This window comes from Lepidochelys olivacea, assembly GCF_965140295.1.
Source record: "Lepidochelys olivacea isolate rLepOli2 genome assembly, chromosome: 3".
In the NCBI taxonomy this organism is placed as follows: Eukaryota; Metazoa; Chordata; order Testudines; family Cheloniidae; genus Lepidochelys; species Lepidochelys olivacea.
Window position 1 is genome coordinate 2,344,479 of NC_140413.1, and position 14,548 is coordinate 2,359,026.

General features: G+C 44.7%; 1 protein-coding gene across 3 annotated transcripts in view; it reads right to left on the reverse strand.

Annotated features, from left to right (window-relative positions):
- DTNB (dystrobrevin beta) overlaps nucleotides 1–14,548 on the reverse strand; it is a 397,289-nt gene that overhangs the window by 180,727 nt on the left and 202,014 nt on the right. For all 3 annotated transcript variants that reach the window (XM_084624543.1, XM_084624545.1, XM_084624544.1), the window contains exon 10: nucleotides 3,160–3,237. In XM_084624543.1, coding sequence (XP_084480669.1) covers nucleotides 3,160–3,237 — 78 coding nt within the window. The remainder of the gene's footprint in view (nucleotides 1–3,159; nucleotides 3,238–14,548) is intronic.

Here is a 14,548-nt window from a genome sequence, read left to right on the forward strand (position 1 = left end):
TAAAAAGCTGTTCTTGGGGAAGAGCGGGAAACATAAGGTATTGTCTTACATTATTGATTGGGATGGAATGAAAGGGTCATTAAGCACTGACTGAAACTGACCCATATTGATGGAGGGTCTGCAAACACAATGGGAGATGTAAGGACTGAACAACGGACACTTATACATGGGAAACTCCAGCAGGCAGGACACGTGAACTCAGCATGAAAGATGTCATGTGGCTGGCATAAAAGTTGGCTTTTGGGAGAGAGACAGCAGTTCTCACTTGAGATTGCCAAAGAGAGAGGGAGAGAGAGCCAAAAATGGATTCCAGCGTAGCTGTGAGGAGAGCTTGCTTGGCCAGAATGAACTACACCTTAACATTGATTTCTCTGCGACTTCCAGAGCTGTGTTCCAGTTGATTGATAAATCCTGCTCTGTTTTGAAAAGGCTGCCTGGTAACACTGAATATCCTTGTGGAGGTACATTGGTCCCTGGACTGCCTGGGCAGAGCTCACCGTGCAAAGCAGGATTACTGGAGCCCAGGGGCTCAGTCTCAGAGGCATTGAGGCTGGGTCCTACCCTAAAGAAAGAGTTGGGCCCCTTGGGGGTCTGGCATACTGAAGTGGTTCCTCCAGGGCACTGTTTAAAAGCTGGGGCATGCTGTGGATCTGTGGCAGCATGGTACACAGAAAAAACCTAAATTTTGCATGTCATAGATTTTTCTAAAAGTATAAAAGCACAGACATGATAAAATAAGGAGTGTCATAATGTGCCACTTCCACCACCCATAAAAGACTCCAACGCTCACAATCCACTCTCCCCACTACTCTCTGGGATAATAGCTGGATGTACAGCTGAACCTTTTCAGGCCTGAGACTCAAAGTAAGAGCAATATACATCCCTGACAGTATTGCCATGGCTGTTTCCATTTTCAACTGGCTGCTTAAACCGCTGAGCAAGTCCCCGTCACTCAGCCTCCCATCGACTGTTAAGGCTCTCCCCTTTACTCTCACAGCCATTTTGCAAAATACATGTAGCTATAATCCTAGGCAAATTAGCCCATAAAGAGAGCCACCTTCTTTTCAGATTGCCGAATACACACTCCACTGTTATTCTGCAACTACCGAGGCACTAGTTAAACAGTTCCTTTCTTCTGTCCAAGTGGTCTGTGAATTGCTTCATTAGCCAGGGAAGCAGAGAATAAACTGGGTCTCCCAGGATAACCAGAGCATTCTCCACACCATTAATGTTCATAGTGATCTGGGGGGAAAAGTCTCCTTTATTCTTTAAAGTAAACAGAGCAGCATTCTGAAAGATACTAGCATTGTGGACCTTTCCAGACCACCCTGCATTTATGTTTGTGAACATGTCATGGTGGTCAACCAGGCCTAGGAGCAACCATGTAGAAATACTCCTTTCTGTTCATAAACTCTGAGCCCTGATGTGGGGGCCAAATGAGAGGGACATGGGTCCCATCAATTACCCCAACCCAGTTTGGGAACCCCATGTATGCAATGCCATCAAAAATCTCCTGAGCATCACCAAGCTTTAAAACCCAGTACAACGATACCTTATGCATGACATCACACACTTGCCTCACAATGGACCCACCAGCCGGTCTCCCTATGCCAAATTGGCTGGCTACAGACTGGTAGCATTTGGGGGTGGTTGGCTTCTAGATGGCAATGGTGACACGCTTCTCAATGGGTATGGGGCACTGCATGCTGGGATGCTGTTGCTGCGGCTCCAGGGCTAGTTCAGCACTGATCTCAAAAAGGTTGTCTTCACCATTGTGATGGGGTTCACTCACCACTGTGGCACCTCCTGCTGGCTGTCCTGGGGATTAGCTCTGTTCACCAGTGCGCCCTCTTCTGGTGATGTCCAGCTGCCGTCACTTCTGCTTCAGGACCCACATCACTCCAACAACTGCAGCGTCCTCTGCAGGACACAGCCATTCGGCTGTGCCATACTCTGTGCTCCCCCACTTCCAGTATCGCAGTCCACTGTCCAGCCACTTCCCTCAGTGGCTACTTCAGCCAATTGGCCACTTCCTCAGTGGCAAGGCGGGGGATGGGAGGGGAGAAACCCAGGCCCATCTACTACTCTGGCCCAGGGACTCTGTAGATGGCTGCCACTTGCTGCGTCCCCTCCAACTCCTCAGTAGATCTCCCTGAGACATTTCCCCGTGGCCTCAGCACCCTCTTTGTCCTTGCTTCAAGGCCTCAGCCTGCAGATCCCTGCAGCCCATCAGGAGCTGCCTTTAAGTCCCCCAGTCTCTGCCTGTAGCACTGTTCTGTCCAGGGTGCTTGCTGCCTTCAGCCTACAAGGTAGCCAGTCCTCCTCCCTCAAAGTCCAGGGAGTGACTGAAGTGGCTCTGCTCTGCAGTCCTTCTTTTAGGGGCCAACCTGGCCCTTCTCTAATTGGCTGCCTTTGGTGCAGCCTCCCTAGGGCTCTAATAACCCTTTATAGGCCAGTATGGGGCAGATGCCCCATCATCACATCCCCAAAATTCTGTCACCAAATTCTGCTGATCATTCCAGGTCTGCAGAAAGATCTTCTCTCATCCACTGGTGCTGATTTCCCAAGCCCAAGAACCGTGCTGTGAACTGCTCCAAGAAGAGTTTGTGAAGCAGCAGTTGCGCGGTGTCATCCTCGTCTTCCTAGTCCTCTTCCTCTGCTGCGGCTGGAGGAGCCGCTGCTATAGCCCCATCATCTCCTGGGTAGTGCACAGCTGCCCTGTGTGCACACTATTAGTACAGCTTCCATATTGCGCCCTAACCCCTGTGCGTCACACCATATGAACTAAGCACCCCATGTAGATCAGGCCTCGGGAATCTCAAAAGAAACTATGCAACTGGTTTCTACTTTGTGTGAAGAACTGGCATTAACAAAGGCAACAAAACAGCAAGACCGGTCTTCCTGAATGGCTTTGGAGGAAATACCCCCTATAAAACTTTAGCATTTCTGTAGTAAAAATTACTCAATACAAGAAAATAGCTCTTTAAAGAGATCAAAAAGCAGCAGCGGCAATCAAGCCTTGTTTTATGAACCTCAGACACACTCGGTGCAGCTGCAGTAGCATTTGAAACAAGTCAGAACACTAACAGTGACACATAATTCATTCTATTTCTACCTCTTGTAAAGATGTAAACAGTAAATTTAGTGAGGTATAGATACCTTTTCGTCGGAGTGGGTGCTCCGGAGGACATATGGGTAACCATGGTGTCATTCATGTTTGTCAGAGGTCGAGGAGGACTAAAATAGAAATAACGTATTCCATGTTAATGATTAAAAACCAGCAGTAAATACAGATAAAGGTGAAAACAAAACTATTATTCTATGTAACATTAGGTCAAAGGTACCAACTAATTCAAATACCTAAGTAACAGGAGTACCTACGTAGGCAGGGGTGTTGTGTTCAGATTGCCTTAAAGAGCTCCTGTGTCAGGTTAAAATGCGGGTAAAAAACGGTTATTTAAATGCACAGTGACTGTTGTTCTTCAATATGCTGTGCACATATACATTCCACAGCAGGTGTCTGTGCACCCCATGCACTTGAGTCAGATTTCTGCCTGCAGTACAACCAGGAAGCACATGTGCTCCTGCTCTTCTCATGCTCTCAGGCAAGGGCATAAAAGAGGTGTGGTCACCACTTCCCTCATTGTTTCTTCGCACTGACATATGTACTGTTCAATGTAGCAGGAAAGCTGGGAGGGTTGTAGAATGTGTGTATGTGCAATGTAAAATGTATGTTGAAGAACCACAGTTACTGTATGGGTAAGTAACTTTTTTTTTTAAACTCTCAGTGATTGTGCCAGCAGGTGACTCCTCAGCAGTTCCCTTGTAGGTGGAGGGACTTTGAATCATCTGAACAAAGACTGTAACACCAACTTGCCAAAGTTGCATCATTACGAGAGGCCTGACTGATGGTATAGTAAGCAGAACAAGTATGTACAGGTGACCATGTCACTTCCTTGCAGATATCAGCTACTGGAGCATTGCTCCAAGAACATGAAGTATTTCTTCAGCTTTAGAAGAATGGAGCTTTGGGGGGAAAAACACTGGAAAATGAATAGTTTGCTTCAGACAATGGTTATGCTTTAGGCATAAACTTAGGGTGTGGTCTAAGGGAAACCTTGCTTTTATAGAAAACCACAAAAGGAGGACCGTTCAGAAGGACTTGAAGTTCTGAAACCATCCTAGAAGAAGCAATCACCACCAGAAAAGCCATCTTCATAGACAATAACAATAGCGAGGTTATAGCCATAAGCTCAAAGAGAGGTCCTATGAGTTTGGAGAGGGCTAGATTGAGATCCCATACAGGTACAGGATCAGAAACAGGAGGGTAAACGTTGACTAGACCTTTCAAGAATTGGAAACAAGAGGGTGAGAGAAAATGGAAAACCCATCACTGGTGAATGTAGCACAGAAATGGAAACCCCGTGAACTCTCACGGAACTAATCAAAAAATCTGATGATTTCAGGGGAAACAAGTAGTCCAGCACATCTGCAACTGCCATAAGATGGGGTGATATGTGTTGAGATTGCACCCAGATCAAAAATCTCTTCCAGTTTGTGGAGTATGTTGCTCTTAGTCTAGTGCTATTAGTCTTCTGCTATTCACCAACATGTCTGAACCCCACAGGAGCACAATTTCTCATGGGAATTCAACCAGAAATGATCTATGCTGTAAGGTGGAGACACTGGAGGTTGGGATGTAGAATCTTGCTTTGGTTCTTAGATAGAAGATACTCGACTAGTGGTAAAGTTACCGGTGACCAGACAGAAAGCTGATGTAGGTCCATGAACCAATAGTTTCTTGGCCACATTGATGCAACAAGGATTAATATTGGTTGTTCTCTTTTCAGCTTCTTGAGTACCTTCAGAATCAGAGGAACTCAGCCAGACATAGGAGATGAATGGACCATGGAAAAAGAAAGGCATCTGTGATGGAACCCAGACTGTGGCCTGCCCTGGAGCAAAATATTATGCACTTGTTATTCAGGTTGGTTGCAAACAAGCCTATTGCTTGGTACCCCCCAGTGGTGGAAGATCTGAAGCAAAATATCCTTCCTGACTGACCATTCATGAAAGCCTTCAGGGAAACATTGAGACAAATGCACAAATTCCAGTTGAGGCTATTTTGCACCTCCCTGCTTGTTTAGATAGAACAAGACAGTGGTGTTGTATGTAAGAACTTGTACCACCTGTTTCCCGACCCTAGACAAACATTTTGCAGACCCAAAGAATAGCTTGGAGCTCTAACACCTTTATGTGGAGGTGAAACTTCCTGAGGTGACCAAAGAGGTTATGTCTGTAGTTGACTGAGATGGGCTCCCCAAACTTTGGTAGACAACTTTCCAGAATCATAGCTGGTTCTGGAGACAAAAATGGCACTTCTTTGGGCACACTGTTCGGGGTTCTAGCACCAGCTGAGAGACTGAAACACTGAGGCAGGTACACAAAGCTGCATGTCCAAGGGGTGCCTGAAAGGATGATATACCAAATGGAGCCATTCCTGTAGACAGTGAAGGTGAAGTCTGGCATGCAGAGTTATGTACGTGCATGAGGTCACATGGTCTGGAGCTGAAGGCAGGCATGTCATTGAGTTGGACTTGAGACTTTCTGAGAGATTGAAACCTTCCCTGAAAGGAGAGCCATAGTGGTCATGCTGTCGAGTTCTGCTCCTATGAGTTGTGTTGGTTGTAACTCTGATTTGTCTGAATTTAGTTTCAGATCCAGATGGGAGAATAGCTGTTTGATGACTAGGATACTGTTTTGGTCCTGGTCACTTGATGCTCCATGAACTAGCGGATCATTTGGGTAAGGAAAATTTGAATGCTCAAATGGCAGAGGTGGGATGCTACTGCTGCTATGTATTAGGCAAAGACCCTTGGGGCAGATGACAGTCTGAAGAGAAGCACTGTGTACTAGTAATAGTTAGAACCTGCTATGAATCGAACTTCCTATGGCAAGGATGTATCACCACATGGAAGTATGCGTCTTGTAAACTGACGGTACCATACAAATTTCCCATCTCCAGGGAAGGGATAATAGAAGCAAGCAGACCATCCTGCAATTGCTTTCTTAGATCTAGAATGGGGCAAGGCCACCAGATTTCTTGGGAGCAGGAAGTAATGGGAATAGAAGCCATTTCTTCTGTGTTAGTAAGGACCTTCTTTCCTCACTTCCAATTCTAGAGATCATAGTTCTTGAAGTAATAGTCTTGTGAGAAGTGTCCCTGAAAGGAACAAGGAAGGTGGGTTGGGAAAAGGGAGGAAGTTCATGGGGTAACATATCCCTCCTTTAATGTGCTGAGCACCCAGTTGTCTGATGTGATGCTTTCCCAAGCACAGTGAAAGAGGAACAGGTATCATCCAAATGGAGGAGGTATAGTTCGTGTGCTGTCCTTGACCAAGAAGTCAAAAAGATTGCTTGGAAGTTGCAGCTGTCTGGTGAGAAGGGACTCCTGCTGACGAAGATGGTTGGAGACATCAAGGAGGTCTTCACTTTCTCTTAGAAGCATACTGTGAGTGACCTCTGTGGGAAAGAGGGTGTGGAGTAAGATTATGGACTGAACTGTTTCCTCTTGTTAACCAAAGTATAAACTCCTATTGAATGAAGTATTGCACAAGAGTCCTTCAATGTGCGCACAGCGTCATCTGTTTTAGTAGAACACAGTGTAGAACCCTCAAAAGGTAAGATTTCTATGGTGTTCTGCAGCTCCCTTGGAATGCCAGAAGCCTGTAGTGAAGAATAATGCTGCGTAGAGATTACAGTGATCACACAATGCAAGGACATAGCAGCAGCATCTATTGCTGCCTTGAGGTATGAATGAGCTGTAAGATATCCCTCTGAAACCAAAACTAAAAACTGTTCTTCATATTCCTCTGGCAATTTGTCAGCAAATTTAGAAATGGCAGAGAAATTAGCAAAGTTATATTTTGACAAAAGAACCTGATAATTAGCAACTCTCATTTGAAGAGTGGCAGTGGAATAAACCGTTTAGCCGTATAAATCAGTCTCTTATATTTCTTATCTTTGGGAGTGGCCTTAATATGGGATTGATGGGACCTCTTGTTAAGCCACCAAAGAATCAGGAACTAGATGGGTAAAGAAACAGTCAAAATCTTATTGAGGGACTTGGTATCGTCTGTCCACTTGCTTGGCTGGAGTCTGCCAGAGAGTTTTCACTGACTCCAGTAAGGCTTCACTGACAGGAAGCACAACACTTCCTGGGGCAGGAGTCTGTAATATTTAGGAAAGTATCTGGATTCTCTTGCACAAGTTCCACCTGCACCCCTAAAGAACTGGTCACCACCTCATGAGGTCCTGAAAAAACTTTGAAGTCCTCTAGGAGGCGGAGGGGAGACAAGAATGGCATTCTTACTGTTAGTCCAGAGCAATCCCATTATTCCAAAACTTCTGGTTAAAAGAAACTTACTTGTGTTCCCCCAACAAAGGACACAGTTGTGGTCATCTGCTATAGAGCAGCAAGAAAAGGGAAGAAAGAAAAAAATTCCTGAATCAAATATCAAGGCTATCTAAGCAGAAGAATTCTATTCTCACAGGGAATTTTAACTATCCACGTATATACTGGGTAACCCGTGGGTATATATTGGGTAACATATCCAAACAAGTACACTCAAAAATATTTCTAACTTCTAGAACTAGAAGTCACTTAATGATTCAGAAAATACAGAGTCAAACCAGAGAAGCAGCCACCTTGAATTTCCTTCTTACTTATCAGAAGAAAATAATTTAGGAAATGAACTTGTAAGCTCTTCAGAGCAGGGACCATGCCCTTCTATGTATTTGTGCACCACCTAGCACTGTGAGGTCATAAGAATGATTTGCATTCTACACAGATTTGCAGAGACAGCGATAAACATTTCACAGAATGAAGCAGTATATAGGTACTTTAGAGAGATTTCAGAAAGCCAATTTTTAGCAATCATAAAATCATAGAATACTGGGGTTGGAAGGGACCTCAGGAGGTCATCTAGTCCAACCCGCTCCTCAAAGCAGGACCAATCCCCAACTAAATCATCCCAGCCAGGGCTTTGTCAAGCCTGACCTTAAAAACTTCTAAGGAAGGAGATTCCACCACCTCTCTAGGTAACGCATTCCAGTGTTTCACCACCCTCCTAGTGAAAAAGTTTTTCCTAATATCCAACCTAATCCTCCCCCACTGCATCTAACTCTCCTCCCAGTTTAGTGTCATCTGCAAACTTCCTGAGGGTGCAATCCACACCATCCTCCAGATCATTAATGAAGATATTGAAGAAAACCAGCCCGAGGACCGACCCTGGGGGCACTCCACTTGATACCGGCTGCCAACTAGACATGGAGCCATTGATCACTACGCGTCCAGCACTTCCCCCTATCGCCATGAGTTTTCAATAGCTCTGCAATCACATCCACCAACTCCTTTGGTCCCACGGGCTTGTGCTCATCCAGCTTCTCTAAATAGTCCTGAACCACTTCTGTCTTCACAGAGGGCTGGTCACCTCATCCCCATGCTGTGCTGTCCAGTGCAGCAGTCTGGGAGCTGACCTTGTTCGTGAGGACAGAAGCAAAAAAAAGCATTGAGTACATTAGCTTTTTCCACATCCTCTGACACTAGGTTGCCCCCCTCATTCAGTAAGGGGCCCACACTTTCCTTGACTTTCTTCTTGTTGCTAACATACCTGAAGAAACCCTTCTTGTTACTCTTAACATCTCTTGCTAGCTGCACCTCCAGATGTGATTTGGCCTTCCTGATTTCACTCCTGCATGCCTGAGCAATATTTTTATACTCTTCCCTGGTCATTTGTCCAATCTTCCACTTCTTGTAAGCTTCTTTTTTGTGTTTAAGATCAGCAACGATTTCACTGTTAAGCCAAGCTGGTCACCTGCCATATTTACTATTCTCTCTACACATTGGGATGGTTTGTCCCTGTAACCTCAATAAGGATTCTTTAAAATACAGCCAGATCTCCTGGACTCCTTTCCCTCGCATGTTATTTTCCCAGGGGATCCTGCCCATCAGTTCCCTGAGGTTGTCAAAGTCTGCTTTTCTGAAGTCCAGGGTCTGTATTCTGCTGCTCCCCTTTATTCCCTGTGTCAGGATCCTGAACTCGACCATCTCATGGTCACTGCCTCCCAGGTTCCCATCCACTTTTGCTTCCCCTACTAATTCTTCCCGGTTTGTGAGCAGCAGGTCAAGAAGAGCTCTGCCCCTAGTTGGTTCCTCCAGCACTTGCGCCAGAAAATTGTCCCCTACACTTTCCAAAAACTTCCTGGATTATCTGTGCACCGCTGTATTGCTCTCCCAGCAGATATCAGGGTGATTGAAGTCTCCCATAAGAACCAGAGCCTGCGATCTAGTAACTTCCGTTAGTTGCCAAAAGAAAGCCTCGTCCACCTCATCCCCCTGGTCCGGTGGTATATAGTAGACTCCCAGCACGACATCACCCTTGTTGCTCACACTTCTAAACTTAATCCAGAGACTCAGGTTTTTCTGCAGTTTCATACCGGAGCTCTGAGCAGTCATACTGCTCTCTTACATACAGTGCAACTCCCCCACCTTTTCTGCCCTGCCTGTCCTTCCTGAACAGCTTATATCCATCCATGACAGTACTCCAGTCATGGGAGTTATCCCACCAAGTCTCTGTTATTCCAATCACATAATAATTCCTTGACTTTGCCAGGACTTCCAGTTCTCCCTGCTTGTTTCCCAGGCTTCGTGCATTTGTGATAGGCACTTGAGATAACCCGCTGATCGCCCCTCTTTCTCAGTATGAGGCAGGAGCCCTCCCCTTTCACGCGCTCCTGCTCTTGCTTCCTCCCAGTATCCCACTTCCCCACTTACCTCAGGGCTTTGGTCTCCTTCCCCCGGTGAACCTAGTTTAAAGCCCTCCTCACTAGGTTAGCTAGCCTGCTTGCGAAGATGCTTTTCCCTCTCTTCGTTAGGTGGAGCCCGTCTCTGCCTAGCACTCCTCCTTCTTGGTACACCATCCCATGGTCAAAGAATCCAAAGCCTTCTCTCCGACACCACCTGCGTAGCCATTCTTTGACTTCCACGGTTCGACCATCTCTACCCAGGCCTTTTCCTCCCACGGGGAGGATGGACGAGAAGACCACTTGCGCCTCAAACTCCTTTATCCTTCTTCCCAGAGCCACGTAATCTGCAGTGATCCGCTCAAGGTCATTCTTGGCAGTATCATTGGAGCACGTGGAGAAGCAGGAAGGTGGAACGATCCGAGGGCCTGACAAGTCTTGGCAGTCTCTCCGTCACATTGCGAATCTTAGCTCCTGGCAAGCAGCAGACTTCTCGGTTTTCCCGGTTGGGGCGGCAGATAAATGACTCAGTCCCCCTGAGGAGAGAGTCCCCGACCACCACCACCCGCCTCCTTCTCTTGGGAGCGGTGGTCGTGGAACCCCCAACCCTAGGACAGTGCATCTCATGCCTTCCAATCGGTGGAGTCTCCTTCTGCTCTCTTCCCTCAGAGGTATCATCTGGTCCACTCTCCGCATTAGTACCTGTGGAGAGAACATGAAAACGGTTACTTACCTGTATCAGCGTTGCTGGTACATGGACGTTCCTCTTTTTCCTTCTGGAGGTCACATGATGCCAAATTTTTTCACCGTCCTTCTGTCCCCGATGTGCAGCCTGCTCTGAATCTTCAGAACCTTGTGCCCATAGAAGCATATCGTGATGTCTGTCCAGGAAATCTTCAGTTTCTCTTATGCAACTCACGGTCGATACCTGTTGCTCCAGACCTTGAACCTTCTCTTCCAATATGGAGACCAGCTTGCACTTTGTACAGACATGGCTTATGGCTTTTCTCTGAACCCTCTTTAATTTATCATCCTCCTCCTTGAATTGTGGACACCAGAACTGGACGTAGGATTCCAGCAGTAGCCACCCCAGTGCCACATACAGAGGTAAAATAACCTCTTTACTCCTACTCAAGATTCCCCTGTTTATCCATCCAAGGATCATATTAGCCCTTATGGCCACAGCATTGCACTTGAATCTCACGTTTAGCTGATTATCCATGACCAACTCCAAAACCTTTTAGGAGTCACTGCTTCCCAGAATATAGTCTCCTATCCTCTAAATATGGCCTAAATTCTTTGTTCCCAGATGTATACATTTAAATTGGGCATGATTAAAATACATCTTGTTTGCTTGCACCCAGTTTACCAAGCAATCCAGAATGCTCTGAATCAGTGACCTGTCCTCTTCATTATTTATCACTCCCACAATGTGCATGTCATCTTCAAACTTGATCAGTAATTGATGTTTTATTTTCTTCCAGGTCATTAGTAAAAATGTTACATAGTGTAGGGCCAAGAACCAATCCCTATGGGACCGTTTGATGATGATTCCCCATTTACAATTACACTTTGAGACTTAAAAAGAAAAGGAGTACTTGTGGCACCATAGAGACTAACAAATTTATTAGAGTATAAGCTTTCGTGAGCTACAGCTCACTACATCGGATGTAGCTCACAAAAACTTATGCTCTAATAAATTTGTTAGTCTCTAAGGTGCCACAAGTACTCCTTTTCTTTTTATGGATACAGACCAACCCGGCTGCTACTCTGAAACCTGTCATTTTGAGACCTGTCAGTTAGCCAGCTTTTAATCCATTTAATGTGTGCTCTGTTAATTTTATATCTTTCTAGTTTTTTTAATCAAAATGTCATTCCGTACCAATTCAAATGGCTTACAGAAGTCAAAGAATATTATATCTACACTATTACCTACATCAACCTACTTGTAAGGAGTCGTCAGTGGAGGGATGCAAGGAATGGGGTGATGTGGCCAAAGCAAAGAGCCAAGTAAATTATCTGTGGAGCAACATCTTGAATGCATACAATTGGGGCAATATCACATCTGTCAAGGCCAGAGAAGAGGATGCTGTAGTAGTTGAAATGTGAGATGATGAGGGCCTGGGAGGGAAGTTTAGCTGTGTACATGGAGAGAAAAGGCTGTGTCTTAGAGATACACAGAAAGAATCAGCAAGATTTAGACACAGCCTGGATGTGAGGATCTAAAGAGAAGGCCATGTCAAAGATGACACCCATATTAAAGGCCTGAGTGACAGGAAGGACAGTAGCGTTGTCCACCACGACAGAGAAAGCAAGGATAGAGGAAGGTTTGGGGGCATAGATTAAGAACTCTGTTTTGGCCACATGGAGCTTAAGCTGACAGCTGGTCATCCACAATGCAATATTAGAGTGACACATCAAGATCTTAATTGAGAGTTCACAAAAGGAGATTTTGAGTGGATAGGTAGATCTGCAAGTTGTCGTCATAGAGATGATAGTTGAATGTGGGTATGTGAATGAATGAGAGGTTTCAGAATAACAGCCGTGTTAGTCTGTATTCGCAAAAAGAAAAGGAGTACTTGTGGCACCTTAGAGACTAACCAATTTATTTAAGCATAAGCTTTCATGAGCTACAGCTCACTTCATCGGATGCATACTGTGGGAAGTGTAGAAAACCTGGATTTCTGCTGGAAATGGCCCAACTTGATTATCATACACATTGTAAGGAGAGTGATCACTTTAGATAAGCTATTACCAGCAGGAGAGTGGGGTGGGAGGAGGTATTTTTTCATGCTTTGTGTGTATATAAAAAGATCTTCTACACTTTCCACAGTATGCATCCGATGAAGTGAGCTGTAGTTCACGAAAGCTTATGCTCAAATAAATTGGTTAGTCTCTAAGGTGCCACAAGTACTCCTTTGAATGAATGAGATAACCCAGGGACAAGGTGTAGAGGGAAAAGGGGTAGGACGGTTTTCCTGCAGTATTTTTCTGTACTGTGTAATAACTGATCTCTCTTTCCTTCTCTTCCCCATCCAACCCTACCAATTTTTCTGCTGTGCTGTGTTATCTTCTTCCTTCATCCCAGTTTCTAACCTCTCTGCTTGCTCCCTGTATCATTCCTTTCCTCTCAAGTTCACCATTCCCAATGCCTCTGCAGTCTTCCCATCTTCATTTTCTCAGACACACACCCTCCTTTCTCATTCATAAGAAAAGCCACACGTGTCTATAAAAAACTCTCTTTCCCCACAAAATCTCTCACTTGCATACCCATACTCTCTTCTGCCACTCCTCAAAGTCAGGCAGAGTTTTCTTCTGCCACCACCCACACTAAAACTCTAACATACACAATAGCTATGCACGGGGTCAGTGGCGGGTGCTGATATTAAACAAAACAAAAACATAGAAATTAGGGCTGTCGATTAATCGCAGTTAACCATGCGATTAACTAAAAAAATTAATCGCGATTAATCGCAGTTTAAATTGCACTGTTAAAGAACAGAATACCAACTGAAATTTATTAAATATTTCGGATGTTCTTCTACATTTCCATATATATTGTATTCTGTGTTGTCACTGAAATCAAAGTGTATATTATTTTTTATTACAAATATTTGCACTGTAAAAATGATAAACACAAGAAATAGTATTTTTCAATTCACCTCACACAAGTACTATAGTGCAACCTCTGTCATGAAAGTGCAACTTACAGATGTAGATTTTTTTTATTACATAACTGCACTCAAAAAAAAAAAAGCAAAACTTTAGAGCCTGCAAGTCCATTCAGTCCTACTTCTTATTCAGCCAATTGCTCAGACAAACAAGTTTGTTTACATTTGCAGGAGATAATGCTGTCCTCTTATTTACAATGTCACCTGAAAGTGAGAACAGGCATTTGCATGGGACTTTCATAGCCGGCACGGCAAGATATTCATGTGCCAGATATGCTAAACATTCATATGCCCTCTTCCCGCTTCGGTCACCATTCCAGAGGACATGCTTCCATGCTGATGATGCTCACTAAAAAATTAATGGGTTAATTACATTTGTGACTGAACTCCTTGGGGGGGAATTGTATGTCTCCTGCTCTGCTTTACCCGAATTCTGCCATCTATTTCATGTTATAGTAGTCTTGGATGATGACCCATGTTGTTCATTTTAAGAACACTTCCACTGCAGATTTGACAAAATGCAAAGAAGATACCCATGTGAGATTTCTAAAGATTGCTACAGCACTCGACCCAAGGCTTAAGAATCTGAAGTGCCTTCCAAAATCTGTGAGGGAAGAGGTGTGGAGCATGCTTTCAGATGTCTGAAAAGAGCAAACACTCCAATGCGGAAACTACAGAACCTGAACCACAAAAAAAGAAAATCAACCTTCTGCTTGTGGCATCTGACTCAGATGATGAAATTTAAACCATGTGTTGGTCCGCTCTGCTTTGGATTGTTATCAAGCCGAACCCATCATCAGCATGGACGCATGTGCCCTGAAATGGTGGTTGAAGCATGAAGGGACATATGAATCTTTAGCCCATCTGGCATGTAAATATCTTGCAATGCCAGCTACAACAGTGCCATGTGAACGCCTGTTTTCCCTTTCAGATGACATTGTAATCAAGAAGCGGGTAGCATTATCTCCTGCAAATGTAAACAAACTTGTTTGTCTGAGCGACTGGCTGAATAAGAAGTAGGACTGAGTGGACTTGCAGGCTCTAAAATTTTACATGGTTTTATTTTTAAATGC